General features: G+C 44.6%; 1 protein-coding gene across 1 annotated transcript in view; it reads left to right on the top strand.

Annotated features, from left to right (window-relative positions):
- The first annotated feature begins 1,043 nt into the window (after positions 1 to 1,043).
- The window catches only part of fat1a (FAT atypical cadherin 1a), a 109,363-nt gene continuing 90,806 nt past the window's right edge, over positions 1,044 to 19,600 (top strand). Inside the window, exons 1-2 of the mRNA XM_063009026.1 lie at positions 1,044 to 1,092; positions 3,236 to 6,525. Of these exons, the coding sequence (XP_062865096.1) occupies positions 1,085 to 1,092; positions 3,236 to 6,525 (3,298 nt within the window). The 5' untranslated portion in view covers positions 1,044 to 1,084. The remainder of the gene's footprint in view (positions 1,093 to 3,235; positions 6,526 to 19,600) is intronic.

Here is a 19,600-nt window from a genome sequence, read left to right as displayed (position 1 = left end):
GTGTGTGTGTGTATAGTGTGTGCGTGTGTATAGTGTGTGGAGGAGTGTGCATAGTGTGTGTGTGTATAGTGTGTGAGGGGTGTGTGTGTGTGCGTGAAAGAGAGAGAGAGGAGGATAGAGTGTGCGTGTGTGGGGGAGTGTATAGTGTGTGCGTGTGTGTGTATAGTGTGTGAGGGGTGTTTGTGTGTGCGCGTGAAAGAGAGAGAGGAGGATAGAGTGCGTGTTTTGGGGGAGTGTGTATAGTGTGTGCGTGTGTGTGTATAGTGTGTGAGGGGTGTGTGTGTGTGCGTGAAAGAGAGAGAGAGGAGGATAGAGTGTGCGTGTGTGGGGGAGTGTATAGTGTGTGCGTGTGTGTGTATAGTGTGTGAGGGGTGTTTGTGTGTGCGCGTGAAAGAGAGAGAGGAGGATAGAGTGCGTGTTTTGGGGGAGTGTGTATAGTGTGTGCGTGTGTGTGTATAGTGTGTGAGGGGTGTGTGTGTGTGCGTGAAAGAGAGAGAGAGGAGGATAGAGTGTGCGTGTGTGGGGGAGTGTGTATAGTGTGTGCGTGTGTGTGTATAGTGTGTGAGGGGTGTGCGCGTGAAAGAGAGAGAGGAGGATAAAGTGCGTGTATTGGGGGAGTGTGTATAGTATGTGTGTGTGAGAGAGAGAGAGAGAGAGAGCGCGAGAGAGAGAGAGTGCGAGCGCGAGGCAGCTCATTCGCTTTGAGCGCAGTGTGGAATCGTCTCGCGCTAGAATGTGCAAACTCGGGATTTATAAACTGAATGAAAAGCCGCCGCATGAGGAGAGATAGATCTGGATCAGGTACTATATATAAACACATACATACACACATATATATATATATATAAGTAAATATATATAGTAACATGCCTTTTTATGCCTTTTAAAACATGTAGTTTTCCTTCGCTGCTCTGTGTGGTCCTCGCTTCAATGAACTTTGTCTCGAACACGAACTTTTTCCCCTGTTGGATTTGATTTTTTTGCTTGATCGGCACTGACGGGATTTAAACCTTTGAACAGAATGAGGATTTTAAGTTTTTTTTGTTTGTTTGGATGTTTCTCTTTGTTGTTGGAATGAAAAATAATGTTTAGGTAAGTTACTGCGGGCTTTGTTTGAACATGCATGCATGAGTCCGACTGGCTGGGATGAATAGGAATGGAGTGGATGGAGGGGGATGGGGTCAGGAACAAAATACTAAGAAATATGACATAAAAATAAACATTTGCTCATTTTAATGGAATTAAATGACCGTTTAACGTAATATGCTTAAACATATATATTTTTTGCTTTTTTGATAAAACACTACTAAGTTACTATTGCTGCTCTGGGTTTTTAACTACTTTTATTTTATTGACCCACAATTGTGGTTTTATTTTCCTTATTATTATCGTTTTTCCAACCAGTTTCATTTGATTTAATTAGACTTTTGTACTAATTGGTGTTTTTACTGGTTGGTATGTACACATTTTAAAAGTGCATAAAGTTTAGTACCTACATCATCCAAGTGATCATAACCTTACAACAACCAACAATAGCATCAACAAATTAAGTTTGCATTTTCACTATTTTTATAGAATTCTATACGTCAAGTACGTTTATTCATCCAGAAAATCTACAAAAAGTAAATTATGTGCCAGTGGTCTTAAATGTACCTGTAAAAGATAATTAAACAACTTGATTAAGTACTAAAGTAAGTTTAAAAACGCCGATGATCCAAAAGTATTCACATCCTGAAAGATTACATATTAGTGCAGGTTTGAATGAAGAAGTTTATTAGAAGTTTAGACGTTTTTACAATCTAAACAAGTGTGTGTGACAGTGAATACAAACAGTTGTGAAAGGAAATACAAAGAAAAATCATTATCACAAATTCAAAGTATAATTTGCATGAATTTAAATGTATTTACATGTATCACCGTTGTTTCCTTTTGTCCACTTTGTCTACATTTGCATTCAGCCACTTTTCTAGTAGCGTTATACAAAAAAGTGTAAAAATATACAACAATGCAAAGAATCTGAAGAGTAAAGCTGATCTGTAATACAAAGATAGTTTTAAACATTAAATACAAATCATTACTTATTAAGAAGTTCAAACAGTACCAGAATATAATTAATATGTACAGAAGTGCAAAGAAATCTCATTGTGTGTTTTGCTTTGATTAAACTTCCCAAAGATACTCTCTAAAGTAAGTCTGGCTGTGAGTGTCTGGGCTCTCGGCTTTGCTTTTGTTGCACGTTTTTGTGCCTTTTCAAAGACTAAAATGTGCTACGTTGTTTGAACAGCTCATCAAAGCTTTTTTTCATGTGGTCAGCTAGAAAGAAAATTAGGTGAAAGGCTAAAGTCGAGAAACGTTACCTGGACGATAGTTTGCATTTTAGTTTTTTAGTGCATCAAGTAAAGCTTCAAAGGAGAGTGTTTTGTGGTGCACTGTTTTAATGACTTATACATGTATGGCATTTCTTGCGGCGTCTAATCTTACACACAAGAGGCTGGTGTGGCTTGTAGTTTTATTTAACAGCCGTGCAGGAGCGTGAAGGGAAAACTAGGAACTCGTGCCATGTATAAATAGTTTACCATTCACCAAATGACATTTAATATGGTCTTAAAAAGAAATCCTGGAAGGCTACTGTACACTCCAACACTTTGATATCCATGTGCATTCATGCAATGTGTAAAAAATACTAAAAGTCTATTAGAGCAAATCTTGTAGCGTTTGCCACACTCAGTTAGACGCAGACTTAAGATTAAGAATCTCATAACAACCAGTGGAATGTGTATATTTGTTGATATCTAGGACAAATGCTTCCATGCCTCCATCCTCCCAGGCAGTTCTGCCGTTAATCATTCATGGCCGTGTTCCTTTGAGGCGCCTGTTGTGGCTAGGAAGTCTGGAAATAACAGACGGGGAGGAAACCAGCCAGCAGTGCCATTCCATTCACCATGCTAGGCTTATGTATGCTCTGCTAGTTGGAATGTTTATGAACCCAAGTAATATTGTACATATAATGCACATTACCAAAAAATGTCCATTATTACATGAACAAATCTTCTATGTAAGGCATTGGATGCATTAATGCCCTGGACAGTTTGTATTTCCCAGACTCACTGTGGGCACTCTGCCTACTCAGGGACCTTGGGATCATGCCCACTTTTTCCATTTGCTGAACTTTCCTTAATGCTCTTGTGTTTCTAAGACAATACTTCGTACTTATTGTTCCTTGTTTTCTCATCAGGTGGTTCGGTGAAGAGCGCTCTGCGACCATGCAGAACCAGGTGACTTCACTGCTGGTGGTGTTGCTGCACCTCCTGTGCTGCTGCACCCCAAACCAAGGGCTGAATACAACGTCTGTTCCACACTTTACCCATCCTATGTACAATGCCACCATTTTCGAAAACTCTGCTGCTAAAACCTACCTAGAGGCGCCCGCCAAAATGGGCGTCTACAACACAGACCCGTCCTGGGAAATACGGTACAAAATTGTGTCGGGCGACAACGAGAACCTTTTTAAAGCCGAGGAGTATCAGCTGGGAGACTTTACCTTTTTGCGGATAAGGACCAAAGGAGGGAGCAGTGCCATTCTTAATCGGGAGGTCCGTGACCATTATATGCTTTCGGTAAAAGCTGTGGAGAAGAACTCTAACGCTGAGGCTCGAGCTCGAGTCAGGGTTCAGGTACTGGATACCAATGATCTTCGGCCGCTCTTCTCTCCGACCTCATACAGCGTGGCCCTGCCGGAGAACACGGCGATCCGCACCAGCATTGCAAAAGTCACAGCGACGGATGCTGACATCGGTACGAACGGAGAGTACTATTATAGCTTTAGAGAGTGGACCGATATGTTTGCGGTCCATCCAACAAGTGGGGTAGTAACACTAACTGGAAGGCTGGACTACTCCGAAACCAAGCAGTACGACCTGGAGATACTTGCCGTAGATCGTGGGATGAAGCTGTACGGTAGCAGCGGGTTTAGCAGCATGGCTAAGCTCACGGTACGAATAGAGCAAGCCAACGAGCACGCACCAGTCATCACCGCTGTTACCCTATCTCCTTCGGATACGGACAAGGACCCGACTTATGCTGTAGTGACCGTCGAGGATGAAGACCAAGGAGCCAATGGTGAGATTGCATCCCTGAGCATTGTTGCTGGAGATCCTCTACAGCAGTTTAAAACAACGAGGACCAGTCCAGGCAGTAAGGAATACAAAATTAAAGCAGTGAAGGAGGTCGACTGGGACAGTCAGCCGTACGGATACAACCTCACCTTGCAAGCTAAGGACAAAGGAAGTCCATCGCTGTTTTCTTCAACTAAAGTCATCCATGTCACGTCCTCACAGTTTAAAGTAGGGCCGCCTAAATTCGAACACTCTGTTTACAGGGCTAATATAAGTGAATTTGCACCACTAAACACACCAGTTATTATGGTAACAGCCGTGCCAAAATATCCCCAGCTGAAGTATGCTTTTAGGCAAAAATTGGACAAAATTCCCTTCGCAATCCATCCAGACACTGGCTTAATTACAACAGCTGGCCCCATCCGTGCAGAACGCTCGCCTCAATATGAGTTAGAGGTCATCATTCACGACAAGAAGGCAGCAACTAAAGTTATAATAGACGTGATCGATGTAAACAACAATGCCCCAGAGTTTCAGCAGTCATCCTACAAGGCCAGTGTTGATGAAAACATGCCCATAGGCACCAGTGTACTAACGGTGAAAGCCTCAGATTTAGACAGCGGTGAGAATGGCTATGTCACGTACAGTATTGCTAACATTAATCCTGTACCTTTTAGTATTGACTACTTCTCCGGGGTCATCAGCACCTCAGAGCAACTCGATTATGAATTGATGCCAAGGATTTACAATTTGCGGGTACGCGTGTCAGACTGGGGCGAACCCTTCCGCCGGGAGGTAGAGACGCTGGTCACGATCACACTGAGCAACCTGAACGACAACAAGCCATCGTTTGAAAACGTGGACTGCCAGGTCACCATGCCCAGAGACCACGGCACCGGAGAACAGATCACAACCGTATCTGCCATCGATGCGGATGAGCTTCAGCTGGTTAGGTACACGATAAAAGCTGGTAATGAACTGGACCTTTTCGAGTTGAACCCCAACTCGGGTATGCTGTCTCTGAAGCGATCCCTGGGCGAGGGCAAGGCGGCAAATTTGGCTTCGCACGACTTGCAGATTGTAGCCAGCGATGGAGACCACGAGACTCCTGCGATGCTCTTGAACATAACCGTCGTTACTGCGCATAGCCCGGTTCAGGTCAAATGTGTCGACACGGGCGTGGCCATTATGCTGGCAGAAAAGCTCCTGCAAAGTAGTAAAATCCACAGTGAACCGGAACCTGACGATGACCTCTTAGACATTCATTCCGTCAACCGGTTCACACCCCTGTTTGCGGAGTCATTTCCAAGTGTGGTTGAAGTCAAAGAGGACCTTCCGGTTGGAGCTCGGATTGTCCATTTGAGTGCCTCAGACCTGGACAGCGGTTTCAATGGAAAACTCGTCTACGTCATATCCGGAGGTGACACAGAAAGCCGGTTTGTTGTAGACATGAATGATGGTTGGCTTAAGGTGTACTCACCGCTCGATAGAGAAACCACCGATCATTACACCCTCAACGTCACCGTGTACGACCTTGGAATACCTCAGAAGTCATCATCACGCCTGCTGGACATCAAAGTTACAGATGCGAATGATAACAGCCCGCAGTTTCTGCAGGACTCATATTTCGTGGAAATAAGTGAGAACGCAGCCGTGGGTTCCGAAATCATCCAAGTGGAGGCTAAAGACAAAGATCTGGAAGAGAACGGTGTTGTCAGGTATTCAATACTGGCAGACACTGATCAGTTTTCTATCGATGAGGAGACTGGTGTGGTTAGGGTCAAAAAGCCTTTAGATCGCGAAGTTCAGTCTGAATTTTCTCTCAGGATAGCCGCTCGGGACCAGGCCCCTACCGAACCTCAACTGGTATCCACTGTGATTCTTAAAATCATCCTGGAAGACGTCAACGACAACCCGCCGAAATTTATTCCTCCCAATTACAGGGTAAAGGTACGTGAAGACCTACCGATAGGTACCGTCATCATGTGGTTGGAAGCTCACGATCCGGACGTGGGAGCTTCGAGCCAGGTACGATACAGTCTCGCAGACAACGGCGAAGGGAAGTTCGAAGTGGACAAACTCAGCGGCGCGGTTCGAATAGTACAGAATCTGGATTATGAGAAAAAGCAGGTTTACAACCTTGTGGCGAGGGCCAAGGACAAGGGCAAACCCATTTCTTTGTCTTCGACCTGTCACATTGAGGTGGAGGTGGTGGATGTGAACGAGAACATGCATCGACCGTGGTTTCCATCATTCATGGATAAGGGATTTATCAAAGAGGACGCACCGATCGGAACGTCCGTGATGAAAGTAACGGCTCAGGATGAGGATAAAGGCAGAGACGGGGAGATCCGCTACTCGATTCGGGATGGATCTGGCCTGGGGATCTTCGCCATCGATGAAGAAACTGGTAGGTGGTTCGGTTTCTCTAATTTTGCTAAGGCTGAGCTTGAACGTGTATGGTTTGAGTGTGATTGCTTTATGTGTGGTCTTAAATAACATGAAACAAATTGTCGCTGCATTTATTTGTCCAGCAATACATGAAAATTGAAGGGGAATGAGGGTCCAGTCAGTACATTGCTAGCCAGTGTGTTGGCTTTAGTATGGCGTCGAGTTGCAGTTTTTGGGTTTTTGACACAAGGAGACAAAATTGATGGCAGGAACAGATGTAGCAGCTGTCTCTCCAACTTAAACATTCCTAACTACTTGCTGTGCACTTCCCCCACTGGCTTTCCCACCCATCCACTGTCCACTTACCTTTTAACCCACCAACAATCTCCTTTTCCTTCAATATTTCAAGCCGGTATTTGGGACAACAGCTTGTTTAAACCTGATTCAGGGTCATGGTGGGTGGAAACACCCTGGACAGGTCGCCAGTCCATAACAGGGCAAACACACACTCACCCACTCATACTTAGGGCAATTTTAGTGGCTCCAGTTAACCTGACTGCATGTCTTTGGACTGTGGGAGGAAACCGGAGCAGCCGGAGGAAACCCACACAGACTCCACACAGAAAGAACCAGGACCGCTTCACCTGGGAATTGAACCCAGGACCTTCTTGCTGTGAGGCAACACTGCTACCCACCGAGCCACTGTGTCGACAGCTAGATCATATTGATAAGTGGTTTCATTATTAGAATAGAATACCTTTATTTGTCATTTGTTTGAAAGTTGGGGTTACAGCGCAGGGTCACTTATTGTACGGCGCTCCTGGAGCCAAGAGGGTTATGGGCCTTGCTCAAGGGCCCAACAGTGACTGCAGAACAGAGCCGAGATTCGAACTTTCACCATTTGGATTACATTTACATTTTCAGCATTTAGCAGACCAAAGCGACTTACATTATACAGTCTAAGCTATTGAGGGTTAAGGGCCTTGCTCAAGGGCCCAACAGTGGCAACCTGGCAGTAGTGGGGTTTGAACCAGCAACCTTCTGCTTACTAGTCCAGTACCTTAACCACTAGGCTACAACTGCCTACATTTGATACAATTGCCTACAACTGATAGCTCAAAGCTCTACCCATTAGGCTACCACTGTCCCACACAAAGAGTGTATTTGTACCTTCTTCAGCTGGTCATGGGCCCTGTAAGCACCTGTACCAGAAAGATAAAATAAATTAAACTGAAATGATAATGGCTGCTTGATGGAGCCAACTCGCTCTTTTCAATTTGAAAAGCTCGCATTTTAAATATTCACCGAATTTCTAATTTCCATGTTAATGTTGGATTCTGCTTTTTTTTCTCTAGAATATATTCCTTCACTGAGGTATACATAATTAATGTACAAATGGGTCTGTGAAATTGGCATACATAAAACATTTAGTTTTTTTTAAACAGAACTCAACATTTTTAAATGCTCTTTTCCCCTTAACTCACTCCAGTATTAAATTAAGTGTTCATTTAGATGGAGGGTGGAGCAGGGCACTTCATTAAGGAGGATAAATTAGATGTGGCTGTTAGGGAATGCCTATGGGGAAATCTCACTTTCTGCAGGGGTAAATTTAGCATGACAGGATGCTCTGGCGCTCGCCCTCCCGGACCATCTGCCAGTCATTGTGCCTGCCCGGTCTGGAGATTGTGTTCTGCATGGTTCAGACAATGTGAGGTTTTTTGATCGTTGGTGTTTCCTCCGTTTTGGGATAAACGGGGTGTTAAACAGAGTCCAGAACAGCAACACGTCGCTGGAAAAAAGAAGGTCATGGAAAATGTTTGATCCAATATAGAAGCCATCTGAGATTGGTTTAAACTTGGCAACGCAGTCAGTCTGCGAGGCTTGCTCGGAAAATTAACTCTTGCAGTCAAATGTTGTTTAGCTTTTAGAAGAAATGATGTCTCTACCTTAGGGTGCATTCACATGAGAAGTGCTCAGCTTGAGCGGTGCGGTAAAACGACATCAAAGTGCGAATATGAGACGAATCTGCATTTGTGTGGAGTAGCCATAAAATCCTCCCTGAAACCGTCCACATGTATCTGTGTTTATCTTTATTTTCCTCACTGTTTCACTTTTAAACTTGTGTTACAACTCTTGGTGCTGAGAAACAACTTTTCTGAGAGAGTCTAAAACGCTTATCGTTAAAAACGCTTAAAATGGTTTAATGTACTAAAAAACGACACAGAAACACTAAACTTCTCTTAATTATTACTGCTCAGAAGTTTCTCCACTAATGAAATTTCTTACTCGTTGTTTTAATGCAATGTCACATTAAGAGTTGTTTGTTCAGCCTGAGTTGCTTTTACTGCATCATATCAAACAGTTCATCTCATTAGAGGCACTTTGAAAAGGTCAGCAACAAACTGGGTCAAATTTCAATTAGATGAACTTTGAGCGCTGCTGCAAGCACAAATATCGCAAACACACAGGCGCCCAAGTGCCGCAGTGAAATGTTCCTCTAGCACACCAGCGCCAAGATCCTGACCACCCCGTTTCGAATCTCGGCTCTGCTACCAGTTGGCTGGGCGCCATCTAGCGGTCACAATTGGCAGTGCCTGCAGCAAACACAAATTGGCCACCGTGTCTGCTGGATGGGGAAATGACCGGACTAAGTGGGTGGGGTCTTCAAACGCTGTGGTTAGCTGATAGAGGTGCCTGTGCAGAAGCACGGGCGCAAAGAAGGGGTCAAATAGGACTTCACACGAGTCGGAGGGCACGTGAGCAGCAATCTACCCTCCTCGAACGCAATCAGGGATCCACAGCAGCGGAAAACAGATTGACTACGCTAAATCGGGAGACAAAGGGAGAATATTCGTAAATAAATAGAAAAAAATCGCAAACACAGAAGTGCCAAACTCCAACTCTTAAACAGCACAGCCTGAACAAAAATGGTTTTGCCACCTTTCATGTGAATGCGCCCTTGCAGTGGTGTTTATCAGTGGTTGTTGAAGTAATTCTTACCGAAACTGTTTGGAATTCCTTGAGTCTACCAGAGGGCACTCAAATTAGCAAGCCACCCATTGACAGATCTCAGCTAGATATATTTAGTCCCGACACCTGAGTGGAAGTCTCACAGGCGTCCCCTTTAAACCGAAAAGATTCAGGTCACCAGTACCTGACCTGGACTTCTGCCCTGTTTGACCTCAGCGCTCTATGAGTGCCAGCGGGGATGGGATGGTTTTACACCGAGCTGCATTGTTTGGGATCACAACGATGGCTGGTGGCTAAGTAAATATGCATGAGCCCAGAACAGCCCCCTGTGGGCTGCTGATTAGATGGTGGGGGGTGTTACTATGAGTGGGGTGGGATTACACGGCAGAGAGGAAATCATTCCCATCACATTGGCTGAATGGGTAATGATTTGGTATTTGATTGCGATCTGATTGCAGTATTTTAATTTATTTATGTATTAAAATAAGGCAGCCAGGTTCAGCTCTTTGTATCCCTCCGATGTATGGTCATGATTGGCTAACACCCGAGGGTAAGGAGATGGCCGAAACAGCCTATCTACTGTCGGTGCGCTCTTAGTGCTGGTCCCAAGCCCGGATAGAAATAGCAAGGCTGCGTCAGGAAGGGCATCTGGGATTAAAACTGTGCCAAGTCTGGTATGCAGAGCTGATCCGCTGTGGTGGCCCCTATATATGGTAGCAGACAAGAGGAAAAAAGATTTGGGCAGAGGTGTGATAGGTCTTGTCTGTGTTAACATTTACCAGCACTTTAACCAGCCAGGTTATAATTAGATTTTACCTGTTACCTGTTTTTTTCTTGTTACACCAACTTTTAATTGGCAGCCTGCAAAGAGCTACGAGCCTTCTATTGCTTGAGAAGAATAATTAAATATTTAGAATATTTAGAAATTCAATAGGGGATTTAATCAGCACTGATCAAGCACTACTAGCAGTTTTAAAATAGAAGCTTTTGGCATTCAGTGTGATGCCGTTCGGTTACTACATGCTACACGTGAGTCTGACGAAGTCACACCCTTAAAGTCTCTTTAAAAAGGTTTCTTAGCTTGAAGCAGTCATTAAAACAAAACCATACCAACAAACAGGATGACACAGTTGCCAAAGGCTTTTAAAATCCCCTCCAAATCTAGACTGGTTCGGTCCCAGCTGGGCCTAGTTAAACTTGCTGCACCTTAGGGCTCTGCGGCTTTTCCGCCTCCTTGCTTTATTTGCATGCTTTGCTTTGCTTTTCCAGCACAGGGAAGGAGGAGGGGGGTCGCCATAAAGGAATGCTTTTGGAAGGAACGTGCGGTACGGTTCCTCTACAGCCTAATGCTACCCTTGCATACATCTGTGGCCCTCCTGGGTACTCTCCTCAGGGACCTGTGCTCTGCGCTTTTTATATTTAGTCCAACCAGGCTTGCATTTAAAGCGGTTAGGGAAGCTAAGTGCCAACAGAAACAAAGAAAACAGCAGCCTTTCTTCAAACCACGGAGCTCAGACGTGTTCTCTGGGCGTCCTGCGTGGACCGATTATCATAAAGGCCTTGAGCTGTTGCTCTGGGCCTTACGCGTCTGCATCTTATTCTTTTCTTTTAGTTTAGCACTGTTTGTAGGCGTTGGAGATTTGCAAATAGCCTGAAAGTTCGAGCGCGCCTCCAGCAGCGATGTTTACCTCCAGATTGCACAAACAAGTCGAGCCTGAGCGAGACCCCTCGGTGTGAACCGGGCTAATTTCAGCCACGCTGGTTTTGTGTGTATGTTTGAGTTTCAGAACGTATTTCGTTTGCCTGTTTCTTCCTGAATAACGGAGTTAATAGAGGCCTCGCGCACCGGCACAGCTCTGATTGATGATGCCAGAGCCACGCAATGAATCTGGTGCTGTTTACGCGGAATGCCCTCGTGGCAGAGGAACACATAAAATGGGGCTCAGAGCACATGTCACAAATCACAGCCGAGGCAGAGTGACTCGGTTTACAAAAGCTTAAACAGTTCCGTGTCTGGAATCTGAAATATAAACTCATCGGAGTCGAAGCAGGGTTGGTCAAACATGCTTGCTGAAGTTCAGAGGATGCTCTAGAGATTGTAGGTTAAGGGTTTCGGTTATGGTGAAGGTGAAGGTGCTTTCTACTATTTTCAGTTTTTAGGGACAAAATGATTAAGCAAAGCTCAAATAGAAAAAGCTACGGTGGGTCTGGTTTTCCCAAAATTACTGGACACAATGCAGTACCACACTCCGGACAGGACACCAATCCATCACGAGGCCTCCGCCACCCCCCTCCTCAGACACAGCCAATCATGTCTGTATATAGATGCTAATTGGCCGATAGCACCGGTGGCAATTCGAACCCAGAATCCCAGCGGTAGTGGGCAGTTGTAGCCTAGTGGTTAAGGTACTGGACTAGTAATCAGAAGGTTGCAAGTTCAAGCCTCACCTCTGCAAGGTTGCAACCGTTGAGCCCTTGAGCAAGGCCCTTAACCCTTAATTGCTTAGATTGTATACTGTCACAACTGCAAGTCGCTTTGGATGAAAGTGTCCGCTAAATGCTGAAAATGTAAATGTAAATGTAGTGGGCTAGAGTAATTTACCACACTGCAACCTGAGCGCAGTCAAAATAAAGTGAAAGTTCACTGCAAATATATTCAATAACTTCAGGGTCAGAGTGAGAAAATCTTTTAACTTTAAGAAAACTGGAGCTGCTTCATTCAAATGCACAATTATGCCAAAGTTCAATTTGCTCAATTCATTAGTGCTGCATTAATAAAAAGACCAAGTGACCCTCAGAACCAGGTCACGGCGTCTTCGCCTCCATCTGTTAAAAGTGTTTTTCTTTTCGATTGACCCCTGCTTGCCCCTTTTGGTCTGTGCTCAGACTGATGAATCATGTGCACCTGATAATAGATCTCATTTACATATATATATATTTTTAAAAGAACACCAAGTCTTCAGTTGTTTTGCTCACTGCTTGCTTGGTAATTAGGTACATGGAAGAGTTACAGAGCCGATAAAAGCCTCCTGACTAACAGAGCCTTTTAAAAACAACAAAAAAAGCGAAGCGGCACGCGGTTCTGACCTCTCCTTTAATCGAGTCCCATTTCCTGTTTCTCACTTTTAACATGGGCCGGGCTTTGACGAAGGGATAATGTATGCGCTGCCCTTTCTGTCCGCCCGGCTCAAAAGAGCCCGAACCGAAAAGCCTGGAGTGTTGTAACAAAGAGCTAGCACCAATGTGTGTTTCTGTCATTTGTGTAGAAAGTGCAATGTGCCCCCCCCCCTTCCTTTGCACCCCTCCATTAGGAAAAAAAAGTGGAAGGCAAAAAAAAAGGTTCCCGGTGATGCCAGATAACAGAGCTATGTGCTCGCTGCTTTGCCTATTTTTGTTACTGTGCCTCGGCCCATAAAGGAGGGAAAAGAATGTGGGGTGGGGGGGGGGGTGGGGGGGGGGGGGGGGGGGGGGGGTCGAGGGAGAGAGAGAGAGAGAGAGAGAAAGAAGAAAGAGAGAAAGGTGGGTTTAGAACTCCAGCTTCTGTAGAGAAAGAAAACGTGGGGGAGGGGAGAGCAAAGTAAAAGACCTGGTCATGTCTACATTCACTTCTTTATTTCTTTAATAAACTTTATTCTTTTATTAAAACTTCTGTTTTTCTTTTTACTTCTCTCTTCAGAAAACACAGTTCTTCAATTTCCTACGTTTTTTATTTCTCCTATTTTTTGCTTTTCACTTACAAATTCTCTGTCCTTTTTGGATTTTTTTTTTTTATTCTAACTTAACTTCCGTTTAGTGTAATTTCTTTCTCTTTCTTTTTTATTCTGTAGCTTTTCTTTATTTATTTTTTTACTTTGTAGCTTCTTTTTTCTTTCTTTTTTATTCTGTAGCATCTTTATTTCTTTAGTTTTACTCTTTAGCTTCTTTCTTCTTTATTTGCTCTGAAGGTTCTATCTTTCTTTCTTTCTTTCTTTCTTTCTTCTTTTTTATTTATTTTATCTTCTTTTTTTCTTTCTTTCCTCTGAAGCTTTTTTCTTTCTTCTTTCTGCTTTTGTTCTTTCTTATATTTCTTTCTTTCCTCTGAAGCCTCTTTCTTTTTTATTTCCTCTGAAGCTTCTATCTTTCTTTCTCTATTTCTTTATTTCTTCTAAAGCTTTTTTCTTTCTTCTCTTTTTCTTTATTTTTTATCTTTTTTCTTTCCTCTGAAGCTTCTTTCTTTCTTTAGCTTTTTTTTCTTTTTTCTTTCATTTGTTCTTTCTTTCTTACTTTCTTTTTTTTTACTTCCTTTCTTTTTCCTTTCTTTTCTTTTATTTGTTCTTTCTTCTGAAGCTTCTTTCTTTCTTTTTTTTTTCCTTTCTTTCCTTTTGTTTTTAGCTTCTTTTCTTTGTTTTTTCTTTTTTTTCTGTAATTTGTTTTTTCTTTCTTTTCTTTTCTTTCCTTCTCTCTGACCGTTAGCCGGTTATTTTCCGGCTGGTCATGTGACCTCGTCTCCACACAGTCTGTGCTTGGTCGGCGTTGCCGGAGCGACGGCGCTCTGGAATGTGCAGGGAGCCGCGATGATTGTAGGGTGCAGAAGAAAAACGTGGTTGTTTTCTATTTCAGACGCAGCGCCGCTGCCTCACACAGGTTATGCTAATGAGCTTTAATGTGGACTAATTGGTTTCAAGGGCCTGAATATGTGGGCTTGTAAAAAAAAAAAAACATAAAAGGAATTTTTCTTGTGTTTTAAAATCATTCTTTAAAAATACATTCATACCAACAGCCCCCGTGTCCTCTTTAGTCCGGGGTTCAGAGCTTAGCTGTGTAAATTCCCATTACGGCAGACGGCACCCCGCCACCTCGACTTGTTTCTCTCTTTGATGTCACGCTCCCCAGATCATAATGAGAATCAAAAATGAAGCGAGGATCTGCAAAAGTAAACATGGCGAGCTCCTCGAACCAGGGACAGGAGAAAAAGTGCCTGATTCATCTCTTTGCAAAGTGTATGTGACTGCGCATCAAAGCAAACTGGCGTGCCTGTGCAACCAACGTGAACGAAGACGGATCGAGTCAAGGCAGAGCTTTCTGCTCAGCGGTTAATCACTCAGAAATCAAGATAAATGTTAGATCTATCAAATCTGAGACTCTGAGAGTCTTCCACATTCATCGTAGGACAACCCAGCAGGAGAGACTTCATGGATGCGGTTGAATCTTGACTTTCTTAGCAGTTCTGAGTATTGATTTGACTCGCCACACACAGTCACAACATTTCTGGTGTTTGGTGGGGAAAATTCAGTACAGCCGGGCGACACACGATAGGCTAAACGCACAGTCGCGTCTGGAGTAACAGCGTATAAAGACGTAATTAGGACCAGAGTCGAAAGGCTGACATCTGGCTTTTGAACTGAGTGGCTTTCCTCTTCCCCGTGTTTTACTGGCATGTCACCTTTCCACCCTTCCACCCTGCCACATTTTAAAGTGCTTTTGATCCCCTGCTTACGGAAATACTCGGAGCAGCGGCGGCTTATAAATAGAAATAAGAGCACGGAGGAGAGAAAAAGTAAGTAAGGCTTTCAAAATGTCAACCTTGCGCCCCTCTGAAAGACTCCCTCGCTTATCACCTTTGCCCAAGTAAAGGAGAAAAACTGCTTTGGCACGAGGAAGCACGATAACGCCGGTGGTAATACCTGTCGGCGAGGGCCGAGTGTCTCGGGCAGCTATTTAATGCATCATAAAAAAGTTGTGATAGCAGGAAGACGGACGGTCGTTAAAAAAGGACAGAGCGCAGCGCTCGGGTGAAATTCTCACCCCCGACTGGTCTCGGCGATCCTGAAAACGCCTGGCGCTCGTTAGCACGCTGCTGCTGTTTTGAAGCATCAGCAATAACACTTTCCGGGCCGGACAAAGCGCTCTGTCTGGGCATGTCCCAATAGGATCTCTCAGCTGGAAGTAACAGGCTAAAGTTGGCGGAAGAAGCAACGGGGGGGATGAAAAGACCGCGTCCCACCAGGCATGTTCTAATTGCATCACTCCCCTCCGGTTATTGAGGAACTTCCTCCTTCCGCACCCACACAAACACTTCTGTTTTTATCTCTCCTCCAAGCACCAGGTTGACATACTTTCATCATTTCTGGCTCTCGCAGGTCCTCATTTATTCGTTTCCGTGTTTCTATTACTCCCTTACTTCCAGTTTGAGCTTTCAAGTCCTAGGCTAATGGTTGTAGGTTTGGCGGAGCCGTTTCGGCCACTAAATGGGACATGACGGTTATTTTTAAACCCCCTCCCCCCCTTCCCAAACCTTTTTCTTTAAAACGATGAGCTTAGCGAGATGTGCGGTGCAGCTCTGCTTCGTTAAGCCACTGAAATGATTCTGTACTTCCATTCAACACACACACCGTGTCGTTTCCCTTGTGGCCAGCTGTTGCGCTGCTGCTAGCTCTTAGTAGCCACGTCTGTGTACAGAAGACACAGTCAAGCGTGAAGCGGAAGGAGGGTGGTCACCTCCAGAGGCTCGCTGCCCTGTAATCACTCGCGCAGGAGGTCCGTCAGATAAGGCGAGTTTTGTGTGAATAAATATTTGTTATGAAGTCATCAGACACTGGACTTAATAAACGCTTCCTCAGTCCACACTCGAGCGCTGATAACACTCGCACCACCACATGGGCTTGTTATTTTTTCCAGAAAATTCCAAGTTGTAAAAGCATTCGTCTTGTTAATGGCTTTTTATGAGTCGTTATTGTGTTTGCATGCGAGATGCATCTTTTTCCCCCCGTCGATGAGTCCCGTGGTCTGAGGTGAACCCATTTTCAAATCATTCCTGGGGATTTTATGCGCCTATAAAGCAGATCAGCGGCAGCGTAATCTTCAGGTCCGTGCAGATACTCCGTTAAGTCTTCCCTCACCTGTCGAACGCTGCTAAACACAGAGGTTTTCATGATTAATCCCGGTGCCAGACTGGACAGACTTCCTATATAGACCTTGCTCACGGAGACCTGGATGATTTAAGGTCTGCGGCGAGATGAGACTCGGCTCCGGTTACCCTGTACGTAGCCTCTTCTCGGACTGAGGAATTCAAGATATTTCTGTTGAGTTGGGAATGAGAGACGGACGCAGAATTAGACAGAGGCTGAGAAAGTTCAGGGCAACCACGTGATCTCAAGGGCCGAGAAGCTTTGGAATGCGTGAAACTCAATCTGATCTGAGAGTCGCTCGAACGGGTTCAAAGCCGGACCTCCGTCTTCTGAAGTCCAGGCCAGGCCAGGGGAACAGACACGTCATCTGTATTAACTTTGCCTCTGTGGTTGTGTCTTTTTACAAATGCAGTACCTTACATGGTCGGCACGGTGGCTCAGTGGGTAGCACTGTCGCCTCACAGCAAGAAGGTCCTGGGTTCGATCCCCAGGTGGGGCGGTCCGGGTCCTTTCTGTGTGGAGTTTGCATGTTCTCCCCGTGTCTGCGTGGGTTTACTTCGGGTGCTCCGGTTTCCTCCCACAGTCCAAAGACGTGCAAGTGAGGTGAATTGGAGATACTAAATTGTCCATGACTGTGTTTGATATAACCTTGTGAACTGATGAACCTTGTGTAATGGGTGACTACCGTGTGTCATTTGGAACTTTCCGGAACTGTTGAGCACGGATGCCTCAAAGCGCCAGATAAATCCGCTCCAGGCTTAAAGTTATCATCGCTTCTTACACATTGTACACCAGCAGTAAAATGCATGATATTGACTGGGATTTAGCTCTAACCCTTTTCCTGTATAAAAATGAATGCATGAGGATAAACAGGATTTTGCATACTGTAATCCCTTTTTGACAACCCTGCCAGTCTTTTTTGGCTTCCTAATTTAGCTTAAGTGCCAGCTTTTCATTCATGGGCAATGCGCAATCTCTGTAGCTAACACTCTTCCAGCACAACCAAGGACGGTGTGTGTATAAGTGTGTGTACGACTATTTGCGTTCCTTTTTTACCTCGGTCCATTAATGGTAGATTTACATTTTAGCAGACGCTTTTATCCAAAGCGACTTACAGTACTGTGACAGTGTATTGTCTAAGCAATTGAAGGTTAATGCCTTGCTCAAGGGCCCAACAGTAGCAACCTGGCAACCTTTCGATTACTAGTCCAGTACCTTAACCACTAGGCTACAACTGCCTCTTACCCTGGTACGAGACCAGGCTAAGGTAATTGTCCCTGTCTTTTATTTGAGTAGAAAAATTGTGCCGTGTCTCACACTGGGACACGAAAAAGAGCTTCGTCCACTTTCCCACACACTTAGCATTCCCGTCTTTAACAGCCCTGTCCCGGACGTTCACACATTCTCCTCTTCCGACTAGAGTCAGACCAGATGATAAAACAACCACCGCGAGCTTTGTGTTGAAAGGTACGTGTTAGCAACAGACTCAGCAATTGTTAAGGTGCCACGAAGGCGCCAATCAGTGAGCTAATTAAACCGGACAGAATCTCTTTATCCCTCGCTCCCTCTGACACACACACCTACTGGCGGAGCCGGCCAAGCCGAACCAGTGTGAGCGGCTTCTTTCATTGTTCACTCAGCTGCCCGGGTGAGAGAAAACGCTCTCTCTAGGGCAGGAAAAAATCCACTAACAAAAGAGTAAGAGAGAGAAAGAATAAGAGAGAGAGACAGAGAGAGAGAGAGACCGGTTGGATTTCACTGTCATCATTTTCTGCACCCTGAGGGAACATTTCATAACTTCCTCCCAAAGCTTTTCATTTGAAGGAGTGTCTCTGAATCAACTCTGATTCTTCTCCAAGAAAAAAAAAGAAAGCCAAAATGAAACCGTACACCCATGCCAACCCCGGCGTTTCTGCTTCCACGCCATGTCTTCGCTCCTAAATCTCATTTCCCAGTGACTGCTTATACATCTGGAGCTTTATTCGCAGATAAGGGATTAAAATGTACGAGCGTCTTTATCCAGCAGGGGGTGGGAAGCAATAAATCAGCATTTCCTCCAAAAATCAGGATTATCTGTGACAATTAAGCCCCGAAAGCCGAAGAGCAGCCTAAGTCTCATCGGAACAATGAGCAGATTAAGGAGATTACGAGCGGTGATCTACCTTTACTCAGAGTTTAATATTACCAAGTATCTTGTTTATACACTGAAGCCTACTTTAGTTTTGCAACTTTTGCAGAAGGAATGCTTCAAAGGTTTTTGGGTTCATTGTTAACCAGTTTTGTCAGAACTTGGGCATGAAAACCTTTTCATCTTGGAAATAAACTAGTTCAAACCCAATTTCAAGAGAAGTGTGGGACATTTCCTAAATTGTAGTGAAAAGAAAATATCTGATTTGCTTCTCTTCATTTATAACTCAAAGTACCAAAATGATTTCCAAAATGGGTCTGTTTGAAAACCTAGTGAGCTGCCCTGCTGCCTACTGCCTACCTGGGCAGCTGCCTCAATAGTGAGAGAGAGGATTCACACTGCACGACTTTCCAAGTCGTCAGGTCGCTGTACAGTTCACACTACGTACTTGACTGGATCTCTTGTAATCGGGAGTCTTTGAGTCGTAAGTCGGTGTGGCTTTCACACTACACGACTGATCGGTGATAGGGGGTTTCACACTACACCATCTATCACCAAATGGATTCGCAGGCGAGTTTTTCTGGTCTCCCAAACTACGTTCTGTCACGAAAAAAAAACACGAGAAGTGACGAGGGGTTTAATGATACCACGTCCAAAAATGCATGTCAACAAGTCACAAGCGATCAACGGTTGTGCGATAAGGTAACTTATAACTTGATAACTTGAGTGTGTGTTGATGTATTCTGATATAAACCCTATTACGCCCCTGTCCCACCTTTTTACACCCCTCCCCTGCGTTTTCCCTCACACCGTATCTTGCGCTCTCTGGCTGTTCGACATAGCACTCATTGCCAGTCGGGCAACTCAGATTCAGATATTTGACAAGCTAGATATCTCTCGTTGAGCCGCTCGGATCGAGTTGTTGAGTAGTTCACATATAGCGATTGAGAGGCGAGTTGCTCCCGAGCCAGCAAATCTAGCGCCTACCAGTCGACGAGCAAAAATCGTGTAGTGTGAACTAGGCATAAGACATCAAACTCATAAGACAGATTGTTTAGACAGCGATCATAGATAGGACGCCCCCACAGGTTTCAACTCAGGCAATTAAG

The sequence above is a fragment of the Trichomycterus rosablanca genome, chromosome 14, assembly GCF_030014385.1.
Source record: "Trichomycterus rosablanca isolate fTriRos1 chromosome 14, fTriRos1.hap1, whole genome shotgun sequence".
NCBI lineage: Eukaryota > Metazoa > Chordata > Actinopteri > Siluriformes > Trichomycteridae > Trichomycterus > Trichomycterus rosablanca.
Note: the sequence above shows the minus strand (reverse complement) of the source record. Positions and strands in the feature narration are given on the sequence as shown.